At 38.2% G+C, this 17,668-nt stretch overlaps 1 protein-coding gene across 2 annotated transcripts in view; it reads left to right on the top strand.

Moving 5' to 3' along the window:
• SEC23A (Sec23 homolog A, coat complex II component) overlaps positions 1 to 17,668 on the top strand; it is a 73,091-nt gene that overhangs the window by 40,856 nt on the left and 14,567 nt on the right. For both annotated transcript variants that reach the window (XM_030813757.1, XM_030813758.1), the window contains exons 12-15: positions 765 to 854; positions 2,297 to 2,403; positions 8,568 to 8,721; positions 15,148 to 15,225. In XM_030813757.1, the coding sequence (XP_030669617.1) occupies positions 765 to 854; positions 2,297 to 2,403; positions 8,568 to 8,721; positions 15,148 to 15,225 (429 nt within the window). The remainder of the gene's footprint in view (positions 1 to 764; positions 855 to 2,296; positions 2,404 to 8,567; positions 8,722 to 15,147; positions 15,226 to 17,668) is intronic.

Below are 17,668 nucleotides of genomic sequence, written 5' to 3'. Positions count from 1 at the left end.
ATCTATGACGTTTTCTTGGGAATCAGAGTGCTTAACAATTCTCATCCAGAGAACGTGTGTTCGTAAATGCATATATTATAAGTTAAATCAGTTTCTTTTTATACAGATCAAGTAGTTGGATAGAAGGATAATGTTAGTTGCAGTTACTTCATTAAATAGCGTATACTTTTATTATTTATTTATTTATTTTTTTGAGACAGAGTCTCACTCTGCCGCCCAGGTTGGAGTGCAGTGGCGCCGTCTCGGCTCACTGCAAGCTCTGCCCCCTGGGTTCACGCCATTCTCCTGCCTCAGCCTTCCAAGTAGCTGGGACTACAGGCGTCCGTGACCACGCCCAGCTGATTTTTTGTGTGTTTAGTAGAGATGGGGTTTCACCGTGTTAGTCAGGATGGTCTCCATCTCCTGACCTCATGATCCGCCCGCCTCGGCCTCCCAAAGTGCTGGGATTACAGGTGTGAGCCACTGCACCTGGCCAAATAGCGCACGCTTTTAAAGACAACAGTATGAAGAACTTATATTAACACTTTTGTAATTTACTTAGCAAGAATTTGAATTTTACTTTTAGTATGTAAAAATTATTTTATTTTTATTATGTAAAAATGCTTTTTTTTTTTTTGGTCTTAAAATATTTTAAGCTCTTAACATTGTTGAATTAGTTTGAAACATGATTTTTTTTTCCTGTGGTCTTTTTCCTTTTTCACCTTAATATAAAATTAATAAATTGTGTCTCTAGCTTTCAAACATGCTATATTTTATTTTTACAGGAGATAGGAACAGGTGGCACATGTCAGTGGAAGATATGTGGACTTAGTCCCACTACAACCTTAGCCATATATTTTGAGGTTGTCAATCAGGTATGACTTTCTACATCTGAATATCAAAACATACATTTGAGTAAGTACTTACTTTAGGCCATGAATAGCTCATATATTTTTTTTTCCTATAGTAGATATAACCCAAAATTTATTTTCTGTATTGGAATTTATATTTGTCTTTTTTTTATTTTTCAAGGCTAAACTCCTTGGTGACAAGACGTATTGTAATAGAAATGCAGGGAAACCTACAAACTCCAAACCTTGGGTAGCCCAACTTTTAGTCTGTTTTCTTTCTTTTTTTGAATATAAAAATGAAGGAAAATGCAGTTATTTAAAATTCCCTTCTAGCTACACATTTTTGCAATTAGATGTCTAGTTTTTCCTAGTTGTCACAAAGTATATATGATATATGAGTCTTCCTACAAGAAGGTCTAATATGTCAAAATCCATAGAAAAAGTTTAGAAAGTAACCATATTTGGAAAGATTTTTTTTTCTGCCACAGGAGATAATTAATCACATTGAAGAATAATACAAATTACTGACTTATTTATTAATAGTTTTTAGGCATAAAATGAACCACAAAATATTAACAGTCAGCTTTCCTAAGGCAGGTGCTGTAGTTTTTTTTAAACGTTAAAATTTATAAGAAATATATTGACTCTTACTGACAAAAGCAAAACAACACACAAAAACAAAGCAAGAATATCTGTTGTCAGAATGCATGAATAAAGTTCTGCTATTGACTACTTGTATTTCTTTCTGATGATAATTATTATATATTGCTATTAGTTTCTTCTCATTATTAATCTTTCATTGGTTAGTTGTTCATCATATGATAATGTTCCTAAAAGTTCTGCTTTCATCTTCTGTACCTAGGGGAGGAGGACTTAGCTCAATTTCTCTTTATCCAGTTACAAGTTGAACAACTCAGATCTGAAATCTGAACTGTTTCAAAATCTGGAACTTTCTGAACACTGACATGACACTCAAAGAAAATGCTCATTGGAGAGCATTTTGGATTTTGGATTTTTGGATTTGGGGATGTTCAATTGGTACAAGGCAAATATTCCCAAGTTTGAAAAAATACAAAATCCAAAACATTTCGGGTCGCAAGCATTTTGGATAAAGGATATTCAATCTGTGCAGTTTGGCTTAAATGGCCTCACTTAGGAATTGTCTTTTAATTTCTTTGTACTCTCCCTTTTCTTTGTTCTTTCATGTCCCTCTGGCTTATATAGTACTTGAAAATTGATTTCCTAGCAGGACTGACTTCTCTGATTCTTGATTATTTTCCTCCTCTTCAAATTAATTTCTCCTCTTCTGTGTGACAAATTATAACTGTTTTGGATGCATTGGAAATAAGTATCCTTCTAATCAATTTTAGAATGAATTATTTTTAGTGCTAGGACATGTAGCCTGTGATTATATGACAACAACATAGTAAATTTTGCTTAGGTTTTACTCCATTATATTTATACAGCATAATGCTCCAATTCCTCAAGGAGGGCGTGGTGCAATCCAGTTTGTGACTCAGTATCAGCATTCAAGTGGGCAGAGACGCATCCGAGTGACCACCATTGCTAGGAAGTAAGTTGTATTTGTTAGAGATTTGATTTTCATATCACAACTATCTGGGTTGTGTTTCCAAACTGGATTCCTATTTTGGGTGACATCCATGACTAGCAAGTGAATATTTGTGACTAATAGTATTTTATTTATTTCTTTCTAACCCAGCTTATTTGCTACAGTATTCATTACTAAGAACCGTAAGAGCAATTTTAAAAAGTACTTCTAAGACACACCCTTCAAAATATTATTTTATTTACCTCATTCTGTGAGAGGAGAAAAATCAAATATTTACCTATAATAGGCAATAATAATATATATAATCCATTATATATATAAATGATATAGCACAGTAATTAATCACATTACTTTTCAATTAGTGATAAAAATTCTTAGCTTTTTTTTTTCAAGTTTTATTAGTCGTTTAATTCATTTATTATGCCATTACTCAGCTTCTGCTTTGTGGAGTACGTTCTGTTGTAGGAGAGTATGAATGCGGAAGCCATGAACATACTTAGCCTCCTGCTATATGACGGTGTGGTATAGATTCATCCTCACATTGTCTGTGGTAAAGGGCCAGTTGTGCTTTTTTTTCCTAATCCTTTGGGTACAGATGCTTTTATTAAATACAATAAAAATGAATTACTAGAAAAATGAAATTTTAAAAAGTGACTTAAAACAAACTCCGTTTTATATTATTAGATTAATAAGATATAAGATTATTTTGTGAAGTTGCTCAGTTTCTAAACATTTATTCTCAGTTCCTCTTTTGACTTCATGGCACTGGTTCACATACCATACTTTGACTAGCACTTGTTGAGACCACAAAAGGTAAAGTCTCTATCTAACAGATTCAATTATAGGGTAGTATTTTGCGTAACATAGTCATGTTCTAATTTGTTGATATAGGCAGGGTCCCCGAAAGGGAATAATAAAGCCCAACAGATACCTTTTCTTATTCCTATCTTTGTGATAGATTTTCCAAATAAGGCATGTATTTGTTCATGTGCTCTTTGCCCAGCATTTGCAGAGACAACAAATTTAACTAAATTTAGTACCCTTCTTTTTATTAAGAATTAGGAATACATTATTTCTCTGCTACTTTGGTATCTCTATGTATTTGGGAAGTATAAAACAAAAGGAAAATAATTGTGGAATGAGTTTAGTTAGGAAGAGGTTTTTAGATGAGGTGAATCTCGAAATGAACAGGCTTTGGTCTTTATTTCTATTTGTCTTGAACTTGGTTGTCTGGATAGGGAAAGTGTTGATCTGTAAACTTACCCAGTTTAGTCATGGTCTCGACAATGGACAAGGAAGGCATTTGTAGCTCTCATTTTCATTAACTGTACTTAAAACTCTAGCTTCATTCCTGAAAATCTTAAGATGGACATGAACACAACATTTGAACTGAGTATTAGCTGTATTGGATGATCTATTACTTAGCACAGGGTTGTACATAGATGTAGTGTTCTGTTCTGTTACCTTGCCTTGACTTAACATCCTGGAACAATGTCAAGGGGATACATTATTCATTTGAAGAAAAAATGTCAGCTGAACCTTCCCTTAGATTGTTCAGATTTCAGATAAGGAACTTGGAAGTACTGATTCTTGGCAAACTTCTCAGTTTATTTATGCCTCTCAACATGTGTGTGCAGACACACGTGTGTGCAGACATTAAATTTGACATTCAGTACATTTGCTTAAGGAAACAACGACATACCAAATGAGGGACTTTTTACAACTTACAAAGTCACTGGTTTATACTATTCAAAAATGTCTTGGAAGACAAAGAAAGTCTGAGCAACTGGTCCAGATTAAAGGATACTAAAGAAACATTACCACTAATGCCAATGTGTGATCATGGACAAAATGCCAATGTCAGAGAAAAATTTTGCTTTAGAAGCCATTATTAGACAATTGGGGAAATATGAATATGGTCTCTTTCTATATGATAATGGCATTATATCAGTGTTAACTTTCATGAGTTTAGTAATTGGAGCTATATAAGAAATTTTTTTGTTCTTAGGAGATATACACTGAAGTATTTTGGGCAGAAGATCATAATATCTCCAACTTAATCTAGAAAAGTTCAGCAAAAAACGTGTATATAAATGGAGAGAGAGAATGATAATGCAGATGTGTTAAAATGCTAACAATTGGTGAATCTAGGTGATGGATATATAGGAGTTTATTCCACTCTTCCTACTGTCTTTATGTTTGAAATTTTTTTAAAATGAAAATTTTAAAAGGTTAGATTACTCTTTCAAGAGACAGGGTGCTGTCTTATGAGAAATATCATGGGCTTATATATTTTCAGTTTGCGCAGAATTTATGAGGCTATTTGTAGAGACATATGTGTGTTATGGTGCCATTTATAGCATTGTGTCTTACCAAAAGCATCCATCTTTTCAAGTTAACTTATCCCAACCATTTCCAATGATCAGAGCACTTTGTTTTGTTTTGTTTTGTTTTTTGTTTTTGTTTTTTTTAAACTAGGACTATGACTTTAGGGGCCTAGACAAGTGTTTTTGTTAAGTGAATAAGCCATATGAAAATAAAGGCTCCTGAGAAGACAGTTACTCTATTTTTCATATAGAAAATGACTTTGATCTAGGAATTTTGGTTTAAACTAGTTGTAAGAATCACACTGAAGGGATATGGGAAATGTAGAAGACAGATTTTTACAGTGTCAAAAAGCCCTTTAAACTTGACTTTAAGAGCCCACCTTTTAATTTATGTCTAAACAAATCATAATTAGTAAATTTGCATGTGTTCACTTGGAATGTATTTCCTCTACTGCACCATTATATTTTCACAATTAAAAAAGTCACCTTTGTAGTTCAGTTTAAAGTAAATAAATATGGTCATTCAAGTTTAGAAAGTACTGATTCAAACAGTGTTGTTTTTAATTGTTTGATTTTTAAAATTAAAACTAAAATAATTAATAAAACACAAAACCAAACTATTAGTATAATCATGAAGTCTTTAAATTGCATTAAAACATAACTTTCAAAATTACCAATGTCTTCTTTTACACATTCTCATTCTTTTTTGCTTCTTACTGTTTACTACATTGAGATAATTCACACGTTTCAACCATCTGGGAAACATTTAATAATTATTTGCTTGTTGAAAGAAAATTAAAAATACAGAAAGAAGGGAGAAGAATTTTAAACATGCTGCTGCCTGAATTCCCTTAGGATCACTCTGACATGTAAAAGTGGTTCAGCACTTATTTTCAAGAAGTCTGTAAGTATGTCTGGCCAGTCACTATATCTGAAATATGGCCAGTCACTATATCTGAAATATTAAACAAACAAACAAACAAACAAACACACAGATGAAATGTATTCCTGAGTCTACCCAGGATCAGTTTGATCTGAGTCTACCCAGGATCAGTTGGATTTATACAGTATTTGGATTTAATAAATTGCTGCTATTTTATGTGTAGTATCAAATTAATCCCTTAGACTGAAATTTTTACTTATTAACTTTTAATTAGTTTTAGTCAGTGTATTAACATGGAAATAAAAGAATAACAAAGTAATTTTAATTATTTGATTTTTATCACTAATGATTGAAAGACCAATGAGAAACTTCTGACACTTTATTCATTTTCCAGTGGAATAAACAAGAATTACTTAGGTTGAGAGAAAAACTTTATTTTTGTATTTCTATAGTTCTGCTTTATCAAAATTAAAGAAATGAAATTTTGAAGTTGGATATAGGGACTTGCATATCTATGTGTGTGGGCACACGTATATGCTATTATTTTTACTTGTAAAAATCTTTTATTGGCCAAGTCCGGTGGCTTATGCCTGTAATCCGAGTGTTTTGGGAAGGCTGAGGCAGGAAGATCACTTGAGTCCAGGAGTTGGAGACTAGCCTGGGCAACATAGTGAGACCCTCATCTCTAAAACTATTATTTTAAATTAGCTGGGCATGGTGGTCTGCGCCTGTAGTCCTGCTGCTCAGAAGGCGGAGGTTGGAGGATTGCTGGAGCCCAGGAGTTTGAGGTGAATCATGATTGTGCCACTTGAACCATGATCAAGTGCTTTGCTCAAATAACTGCATTCCAGCTTAGGTGATAGAGTGAGACCTCGTCTCTTAAAAAAAAATCTCTGTTTTTTAAAAACTTCCTTATTTTATGACTTTCAAGTTTTTTTTTTTTGTTTGTTTTTTTGAGACAGAGTCTTGCTCTGTCGCCCATGCTGGAGTGCAGTGGTGCCATGTCGGCTTACTGCAGCCTCTGCTTCCCAGGTTAAGGCAGTTCTCATCTCCAGAGTAGCTGGGATTATAGGCATGCGCCACCATGCCTGGCTAATTTTTGTATTTTTAGTAGAGACAAGAGTTTCACCATGTTGCTGAGGCTGATCTTGAACTCCTGAACTCAAGCAATCTGCCTGCCTCAGCCTCCCAAAGTGTTGGGATTACAGGTGTGAGCCACCGCAACCAGCCTAGAGATAGGGTCTTGCTGTTTCCCAGGCTGAAGTCAAACTTCTGGGCTTAAGTGATTCTCCCACCTTAGCCTCCTGAATAACTGGGACTATAGATGTGTGCCACCATGCCGACTGGACTAGTGAAAATCTTAATGTTTAAGGAATGTGGTTGGAGAGCTGCCTTTACACTTGCTTTGGAAGATTTCTTTAGGTTTGGTTATATTTGTCTGAAAAACAATGGATGCTATACTAAAACTGCTATTAGTGATTTTAAAAAAATGCTAATTTGAGCCTGGTGTGGTGGCTCACGCCTGTAATCCCAGCACTTTGGGAAGTTCAGGTGGGTGGATTGCCTGAGCTCAGGAGTTCAAGACCAGCCTGGGCAACACAGTGAAACCCCATCTCTACTAAAATACAAAAAATTTAGCCGGAGCCTGTAATCCCAGCTACTCAGGAGGCTGAGGCACAAGAATTGCTTGAACCCAGGAGACAGAGGTTGCAGTGAGCTGAGATCCTTCCACTGCACTCCAGCCTGGGTGACAGAGCAAGACTCTGTCTCCAAAAAAAAAAAAGCTAATTTGTCTAAGTAATACTGGAATTTTGAAATATTGAAGTAGGCTGGGCGCGATGGCTCACGCCTGTTATTCCAGCACTTTGGGAGGCTGAGGCAGGTGGATCACTTGAGGTCAGGAGTTCAAGACTAGCCTAGTGAACATGGCGAAACCCCCTCTCTACTAATGTTGTGGGAATCAGGAGACTGGAGAGACTAGTAGGTAGAACAGGAGGGTTTTATTGAGTGCATTCAGATCCAGTGGATTAACATCTGAAGACTGGGCCCCGAACAAAGACAGGGCTTGGCTTATATACACACTTTTGAAAGGGGGTTAACTAGTTTGAAACAAGCTTACAGTGGCATGAAGCGTCGTGGCACGAAAGCTCATGTACAGAGGCAGAACAAAGGCAGTTAATTGAACTGTGACAGGTTCATAACTCAGGCTTATGTGTGACTCTTGCTATGTGGCCCAGATGGCTGTTATTTAGCTTTGCTCAAGAGAGCCTTGCACGGGCTTATCTCATAACCTTCACTATGGTGCCTAGATGGTTGCAATCCAGGCCCGCTCAGGCATGTCTCATGACCTTCGCTGTGCTGCTCAGATAAAACAGACTACTTGAAGTTGCTAGTTATAGAAAACAGGAATCTGTAAACTCATAGGTTTACTCATATCATAAGAGAAAGGAACATTTGTTTCTCTTTTCCCTGTGTTTGAGGGATTGCTGGGAGGGTCTCCAGAGCACATTCCTTTGAGCCCTGGCTTCTTGGATAATGTTATCGATACTTTGCCTGGGTCTGGGCTTTGCCTGTTACTGCCTTTGGGATGAGTTAGCCTAATACCTAAAGCTTATTTCCTTCTCTTTTTAATTTTGTTTTTCTTTATTTGTTTAATTTCCTGCCTCACTAAAAATACAAAAAATTAGCTGGGCCTGGTGGCAGGTGCCTGTAATCCCAGCTACTTGGGAGGTTGAGGCAGGACAATTGCTTGAACCCAATAGGCAGAGGTTGCAGTGAGCCAAGATCGCGCCATTGCACCACAGACTAGGTGACAGAGTGAGACTCTGTCTTAAGAAGAAATATCGAAGTAGTTTCTGTATCTTTTATCTTTTAAATTTAAATTTGTGTGGTAGCCAACTATAATATTGTGGGTATAATAATTCAGCAGCATTTCTATGCTTTCTTATTGTCTTTAGCTGGGCAGATGCTCAAACTCAAATCCAAAACATTGCTGCATCTTTTGACCAGGAGGCAGCTGCCATTCTTATGGCCCGGCTAGCAATATATAGAGCAGAAACAGAAGAAGGTCCAGATGTCCTTAGGTGGCTGGACAGACAGCTCATTCGACTGGTAAGAAATAAACACTGTGCTTTTCTAAATCTGTATGCTTTCATTTATAGTAGATGTTTGTTGCAGATAATCTCTTTCAAAGTACTTAACAGTGTATCTGAAATACTGTATGGGAAACTCCTACTCAGATTACTGAGACAGTAGCACAGTAATGAATAGTAGAACTCATTAACTCTTCCAGTAAACTAGATTGCCTTTTTTCCTTAAAATGTAAGAGTCACAATTATGTAACCTATTATTTTTCTGTTCTTATTGGCTGGAATGAGGTTAGTTCCAAATTTAATTCTATATTATTGTAACAATTTTTATTGCTTTTTTACATATTTCTTCATTGCTGTGGCTTTAGTTTTTTACTTTCATTTTAATGGAACTATTATATTTGCATCTTTTAAAAGAAATTAGGCCAGAAATGGTGGCTAATGGCAGTAATCCCAGCACTTTGGACCAGGAGTTCAAGATCAGCCTGGGCAACATGGCAAAACCCCTGTCTCTACAAAAAAAAATCAGCCAGGCATGGTGTTGTGTGCCTGTAGTCCCACCTACTCCAGAGACTGAGGTGAGAGGATCACTTGAGCCCAGGAGGTTTGAGGCTGCAGTGAGCTGTGATTGTGCTGCTGCATTCCAGCCTGGGTAACAGAGTGAGACCCTGTGTCAAAAAAGAAATGAACCGGGGTAGAAAAATTAGGCATATTAACATGCAAAATATAGACAAGTCTGTATTATCTGGTTCTAGATTACCAAGTCATGTGCTAATAAACTTATTAGTAGTGTTGATTTACTTAGGTTTTTAACATGCCAGAACACCATTACTGTACTTGCATTGTGACATAGAGCACTTGATTAAGCTTAGTTCCTTTTTTTTTTTTTTTTTTTTTTTTGAGACAGGGTCTCACTCTGTCACCCAGGCTGGAGTTCAGTGAGATGATCATGGCTCATCATAGCCTTGAGTTCCCCTGCTCAAGCGATCCTCCCACTTCAGCCTCCTGAGTAGCTGGGACTACAGGCACATCCCACCGCACCTGGCACATTTAAAATTTTTTTGTAGAGATAGGGTCTCCTTATGTTGCCCAAGGTGGTCTGGAACTCCTGGGTTTAAGTGACTCTCCCTCATTCTCCCAAAGTGTTGGGATTACAGGCATGAGCCACCATCACCATACCTGGCTAATTTTAAAAAAATTTTGTTGAGACTGGGTCTCACTATTTTGCTCAAGGTAGTCTCAAACTGCTGTGCTCAAGCACCCCTCCCACCTTGGTCTCCCAGAGTGTTGGGATTTTACAAGCATGAGCCACCACACCTGGCTAAGCTCAGTTCTTAATGCTCCATTTTTACTTAGCAACCTCTGGCTTATTAATTCTTTGAAGGTACTTCTTTATGCACTCTGTAGCTTAAACACCCTGTTGAGAACTCTATTTGCTAAGCTGTCAAATTTCTGTGTCAGTGGCTTTTGTGTTGCTGGTGTAGGCTTTCATGTAATTTTAAAAATTCTTGAGTGAACTAGACTTGTTTTTAAAAGTTAGCCATTTTTGTAGCATCATTCAGAACTTTTTTGATTTCACCTCCAAGAGTTTTTTATACTAGTACCTCTTTGAAAAAAGCAGCATTATGACAATATTACCTTTTTTTAAAAAAAAAAAAAAAACAAGAAAGATTAATCCTCTCATAGGGTCCACTATTGATGGGACACTATTGATGGGACACAAATGCCAACACAGTTCCTTCAAGGTGGATTTTTTGTTTCCAGATAGATGTAACATTAAATATATTTTGACCCTGGCTTATTTAGGACAGCAGAAAAGTTTCTCTTTGTAGCAGAAATTTTCCTTGAATTTCATTGTTATTTAGAAATCTGACATGACATCAGTGAAACCTGTTAACTCGTCAATCTGCAGAGAATCTGTTATTTTTCAGCTTATTATACACAGATGTCTCCAGCATCACGTGGCATGTCATCAGTGCTTTGACTTACTGTACTGTTTTTAAATGGGACCTTTTCAATTTCTCAGGCTACATCTTTTTTTTTTTTTTTTTTGAGACAGAGTTTGGCTCTTGTTGCCCAGGCTAGAGTGCAGTGGCGCAACCTTGGCTCATTGCGACCTCCGCCTCCTGGGTTCACGTGATTCTCCTGCCTCAGCCTCTGGAGCTGCTGGGATTACAGGCGCACATCACCATGCTGGCTAATTTTTTGTATTTTTAGTAGAGATGGGTTTCACCATGTTGGCCAGGCTGGTCTTGAACTCCTGACCTCAGGTGGTCCACGTACCTCGGCCTCCCAAAGTGCTGGGATTACAGGCGTGAGCTACTGCACCTGGCCTCAGACAGCATCTTGTCCTAGCATTTTCACTTACTGTGATTTTACATATTGGCAATATTCTTTTCTCAACAACTGTGTGACTTTTCTAGGTAATAAGTTGTACTCTGAAATAGCTTGCTTCCTTAGTTTTTTTCACTAATTGTGACTTTGTCTCAACAAATCCTTCATTGTTTAGAGATTCTAAAAGCTGCTTGATGTAATTGGCACCTTTTGCTTGTCAAATGGCTGTGATTTGTAGTAAAGGGCTTTTTCCATTTTGCCAGAGGTATTGCTGAATTTGTAGGTTGTCACATATGACACAAAATTGAATAGTACAACTTGGGTTACTGTCCCATGTAAAACCTACTGATTTTCCTTGTAAAGGTGGATTTTTTTTGTATGTCCCTTGTTGCATGAATACACTGAAATGACTCAGATGATTATAATTCTTCAGAATTATCAGGATTCTCTGGGGACTTATGTCTAGAATTGTTCTCTTTTATATCTTTTATCTCACATCTCAATTTTGAGATTGTTTTTTAATTTTTTTTTTTCAACTTTTAAGTTCAGGCATACACGTGCAGGATGTGCAGGGTTTTTGTATAGGTAAACGTGTGCCATGGTGGTTTACTGCACAGATATCCCATCACCTAGGTATTATAGGCCAGCATCTATTAGCTATTCTTCCCAATGCTCTCCCTCCCCTCACTCCCCACAGGTGCCCAGTGTGTTGTTGCCCCCCATGTGTCCATGTGTTTCCATCAGTCAGCTCCCACTTGTAAGTCAGAGCATGCGGTGTTTGCTTTTCTATTCCCGTCGTAGTTTGCTGAAGATAATGGCTTCTAACTTCATCTGTGTCCCTGCAGAGGACATGATCTGGTTCTATTTTTTTCTTTTTCGAGACAGAGTCTCACCTTGTCGCCCAGGCTGGAGTGCAGTGGCATGATCTCGGCTCACTGCAACCTCCTCCTCCAGGTTCAAGCAATCCTCCTGTCTCAGCCTCCCAAGTAGCTGGGATAACAGGTGTGTGCCACCACACCCAGGTGATTTTTTTTGTATTTTTAGTAGAGACGGGGTTTCACCATGTTGGTCAGGCTGGTCTCGAACTCCTGGCCTTAAGTGATCTGCCTGCCTTGGCCTCCCGAGTTCTGGGATTACAGGTATGAACCACCACGCCCGGCTAATCTTGTTCCTTCTTATGGCTGCATAGTATTTCATGGTGTATATGTACCACATTTTCTTTATCCAGTCTATTATTGATGGGCATTTAGGTTGATTCCATGACTTTGTCTCATACCTCAATTTCAAAAATTGCCACGTTGTTTGACATGTTTGTAAAACATAAGCACTAATGTAAAACAGAAGGGCCTAGTAATTAATTAAACGAGACAACTGCAAAAAGTACAAAATTACATAAACCTCACAATGTACTTTACTTCTAATCTACACATTCTACATTCTGCAGCATTTACAACAGCAGCAGGGCAGTTGGGGCTAGAGACCAGATTAGTCTTGTGACCCCATTTTATGATAATGACTGAAGGAAGCAAGGGCTTACCTGTCATTTTAAAGGTGTCCAAAACAGATATGGTGCCAGCACCAATTTGGCTCTGTAATGCACACTGTCTCCAAAACAGTACACAAAAAATGATGTTTATTTTTAATTAAAGTTACTCTAGTAAGTCATCAAGGAAAATAAAACACTTATATTACTATGCTAAATTGAGGGTAAGAAATTTATTAGTATAATTTCCTAGATTTTTGATTAGGAAAAAACTTACAAAAGTTTTAATACCTAAACAGTATTAACTTTTTCTCTATTTGTGTTGCTGTTGTTGTAATAGCTAAAAATTCAGCAGTGAAGTTATCAGTACAAGAAAATGAGGCTATCGTAGAATAGCTACTGAAACTAAAGTGCGTTATCACCTAAGTCATTTATCACATAAGATACTGGTATCCACACATGATTTACTGCCTCTATTCTCAGTCCCTTTTTCGGATCCATTGTGCATCCAACTTCAGGGATCTGTTTATCTCTCTCTTTCTTTCTTTCTTTTTTCCTTTCTTTCCTTCTTTTGAGATGGGATCTTGCCATATTACTTACCCAGGCTGGACTTGAACTCCTGGGCTCAAGTGGTCCTCCCACCCCAGCCTCCCAAGGAACAGGAACTACAGGCCTGTGCCACTGCTCTCGGCTTCCTTTTTGACTCCTGGCCTTTTCTGTTTCATGACTTAAAATTGATGGCTAATTCATCTTTGACCTTTGGTTTGCCCATCAACCACTAATTGTGTTCTCCCTTCAGCTGCATTGCTAGCCATCCTGGGTAAACACTTCATCTAATCAGACTTGGCTCAGGAAATCTTAAGACTACTGGGACTTTCCCTTCAAACCAGGTTTTCTCTTGCTGCACCAATGGGATGAAACACTTTAGCTTTACTGTTTTTACAGATACCGCTTTTGTCATTACCATTTTCTTATAGAGGTTAGGCATTGACCCCTAGGGTCCTTTTATGTGGCTGCCTTTATGCATAAATAATTACTGAATTAAAGAAGGAATTAGCCTTTTTGTAAGAGATGTTATTTTCCTCAAGAAAGTCATTACTGTTGCTTTATCTGCCCAGTTTTATTACTTCTGAATAACTCAAATAGTGGGTCTTGGATATACCTTCTTTATGCTTCAGTCTATTTTCCATTGGTATTAGTGTTTTGGTTGGGTTGTAAATAAGGACTGCTCCTCGTGACTCAAGTAGTTGATACTAGAGGATTTTACAGGTGTTCAAAAAATTGTTTTTGGCCGGGCATGGTCGCTCACGCCTGTAATTCCAGCACTTTGGGAGGCCGAGGCAGGCGGATCACGAGGTCAGGAGATCGAGACCATCCTGGCTAACACAGTGAAACCCCGTCTCTACTAAAAATACAAAAAATTAGCCGGGTGTGGTGGCGGGTGCCTGAGGCAGGAGAATGGCGTGAACCTGGGAGGTGGAGCTTGCAGTGAGCCGAGATCGTGCCACTGCACTCCAGCCTGGGTGACAGAGCAAGACTCTGTCACACACACACACACACACAAAAATATATATATATATAGTTTTTTTCTTTTTCGAGACAGGATCTTGCTCTGTCTCCCAGGCCGGCTTGCAGTGGCACAATCATGGCTTACAGAGTAGCCTCAACCTCCTAGGCTGAAGCAATCCTCCTACCACAGCCTCCTGAGTAGCTGGGACTATAGTCACGTGCAACCATGCCTGGCTAATTTTTAAAATTTTTTGTTGCCCAAGCTGGTCTCAAACTCCTGGGCTCAAGTGATCCTCCTGTGTTGGCCTCCCAAATACTTGGATTATAGGCATGACTCAGCACACTTGGTTCAAAACTTTTTTTTTTTTTTTTTTTTGGAGACAGAGTCTTGCTCTACCACCCAGGCTGGAGTCCAGTGGTGCGATCTCAGCTCACTGCAACCTCTGCCTCTGGGATTCAAGCAATTCTTTTGCCTCAGCCTCCCAAGTAGCTGGGATTACAGGCGCACACCACCATGCCTGGCTTATTTTTGTATTTTTAGTAGAGATGGGGTTTCACCATGTTGGCCAGGCTGGTCTTGAACTCCTGACCTTGTGATCCGCCCGCCTCGGCCTCCCAAAGTGCTGGGATTACAGGTGTGAGCCACTGCGCCCGGCCAAAATTTTTTTTTTTTTTTAATAGAGATGGTTGTCTTGCTATATTGTTCAGGCTGGTCTCAAACTCCTAGGCACTATCTTCCCACTTTGGCCTCCCAAAGTGCTGGAATTACAGGCGTCAGTCACTGTGCCAGCCTTTTTGGTGTTTCAGGGCACATGTTGAGCTTTTTTGTTGTTATCTAAGAGCTCTTTATTTGTTGCAAGAGACACTTAGTTAAAAAATATCCAAATATTTTAAGGTGAGTTATTAATTACATTGGGGCAATGTGGTGTTTGTTTCGGAAATTTAGATGTTTTTTCTTTGATTTTGTATCTTGGTAAGTCTATAAGTAATATTATAATTTTATTCTTTATCAAGTATCTGCTTCCTGATGATTGGTAACTTCTTGTAAATAGAATATTTATAGGCAACAGTGTTAGCTCTTATTCCAAGAATTAAATTACTAACACATTTTATTTTATTTAGTGTCAGAAATTTGGAGAATATCATAAAGATGACCCAAGTTCCTTCAGATTTTCAGAAACTTTCTCCCTTTATCCACAGGTAAGTAGGTAAAAGGTCCATATTCTTTTTTTTTTTTTTTTTTTTTTCTTTTTTAGAGACAGGCTCTCACTGTGTCACCCATGCTAAAGTGTAGTGGCTCCATCATAGCTCACTGTAACCTGGAACTCCGGGGCTTAGTCAGCCTCCTGAGTAGCTAGGACTACAGGTGTGTACCACCATGCCCAGCTAATTTTTTTTTTTTTTTTTGGTAGGGATGGTTTCCTGCTATGTTGCCCAGGCTGGTCTTGAACTCTTAGCCTCAAGCAGTCCTTCTGCCTTGGCCTCCCAAAGTGCTAAGATTGCCACATCCAGCCAGACCCATATTCTTTTCTTGTGCGGCCAGTAGCATTGAGCCTCATTTTTCCTTTTTTTATTGCTCTTTTTATAGTACCTATTTTATTGGGTTATTCTTTTTGTTAGGTAAGTTTTGGGATAGCTAAGAAATTAATACTGTGCTATGAGTAGTTGATAAAAAGTATATAGTATTTTTATATTGGCCTTGCAGATAGTCATTTATTTGTGGTGAATAGAGACTTACACTGGAACCCTGCAGTGGGTAGAATTAGATGTAAGGCTGGTTGGTTTTCCATTTGACGTAGGGGGACCTAATTATAGTGGTACCAGAAGGACTTCATCTGAGGTCATTTTACCAGTTAGCTAGTCTTGCAGTATAGTATCATCACCTGAGAACAATTTTATGGGGCCACACCGGATAAATAGAAAATAAACCTATTTGATTTACCTTACAGAATATTTTCCACCTCGAGCAGTAGAATCTATCCCTCCATCCTCGTGTTGATTTGATAGATATTTTTAAGTCTGTGTGTTTAGAGTGCTATGTGCAAGGAACTTTAGGAGGATACTGGTGACTGACATGGATCCCTCTTACAAGGAGCTTTTAGTCTAAAGGGTGAGATGTGAAATACACATAAACAACACAGAAGAGAAAGTGAGAAACATACAGAATTTAAAGGAAACTTAAAGGAGTCCTTCCAAATGGATGATTTTATATATCTTTTGAAGGAGGAGGCGGCCTTTTAGCTTAACTTGGAAGGATGATTAATATTGAGATGTGGAAATTCATATTTTTGCCCATGAGAACTTTGTATAAAGCATCAGCTTTCTTTTTCAGAGCTGCTGTTTTTTGTTTTTTTGTTTTTTTGTTTTGAGGATCCTTTATTTTTGATTGCTCTATAACCCAGAAACTCCATGCTTACAGAGGAGAGACTTCCCTAAAACCTCTGGTGAGATCTTGGAGAACCAGGAAAAGGCAAGGTCTGTTTGTCTTAAGGCATGTAACATTCTTTGTTTTGTCATTTTTGTAGCAGAAACTAATAGGAAAGTGATTGAGGACATCAGCCTAAGTATTTGACTAAATTCTGCACACTTTTTTTTCTCTTCTCTCCCTGCCTCAAGGCTTCTTGTTGGGCTTTTAGATCTTCAGAGAGATCTGGACATTTTCATCTTTCTCCCTTTCCTGGAAATAGGAAGCAGAGGACCCTGGAATACGTTTTGTCTTGGGTTTTCAAAGTCTGATAATCTTCTAAAAGATGGCATAGACCAAATTTAAGGGAAGTCTTCATCCCCAAAATATTACCTAACGTTTACCAATTGGTCATTTCTGTGAGTAAACAAGAATGACTGAAGTAGTAAGGGATGCAAGAGCCTCTCAATGAATTATGGATCCTGAAAACAGAATAGGAATCAGAATTTCAGTGAATGACATGTTGGGAGAAAGCTGCTGAGTGAGTCCCAGGCAGGAGCAACATATAGGTGCTGAAGACCTGAGGGTTGGAGGAATTTAAGAGAAGTGACTAAAGGCAAGTGGGAATACTTTCTGGCTGATCCAAATCAGTTTAGCGAAGACCCAGTGTAACTGTCCATTATTCAGGCCTAACTCTCTCTCTTTTTGATTTCTTTCATGTGAGGAGTAGGTGGAGGGGAAGAAAGTGAAAGGAGAAAGAAGCGGTGAAACAAAATCTGGAGAATGTTTCTTAGGTATAGGGAAAACATTAAATATTAAGAAATTATATGGGTATATATGTGGTTTCTTTTTTTAAACCAGTGTAGACCCTTCCCAGTACAATTTTTAAGTCACGGTATTAGTTCTCATGTTGCTAACAGACATACCCAGGACTGGGTAATTTATAAGGGAAAGAGGTTTGTTTATTTCTTTATTTATTTTTGAGACAGAGCCTCACTCTGTCACCCAGGCTGGAGTGCAGTGACACGATCTCAGCTCACTGCAGCCTCTGCCTCCTTGGTTCAAGCAATTCTTGTGCCTCAGCCTCCCGAGTAGCTGAGATTACAAGTGCATGCCACCACACCTGGCTAATCATTTTTTGTATTTTTAGTAGAGACGGGGTTTCACCATGTTGGCCAGGCTGGTCTTGAACTCCCAGCCTCGGGTGATCCACCTGCTTCGGCCTCCCAGAGTGCTAGG

The sequence above is a fragment of the Nomascus leucogenys genome, chromosome 1a (genome assembly GCF_006542625.1).
Source record: "Nomascus leucogenys isolate Asia chromosome 1a, Asia_NLE_v1, whole genome shotgun sequence".
NCBI lineage: Eukaryota > Metazoa > Chordata > Mammalia > Primates > Hylobatidae > Nomascus > Nomascus leucogenys.
This window is presented reverse-complemented; position numbering and strand designations above follow the sequence as displayed.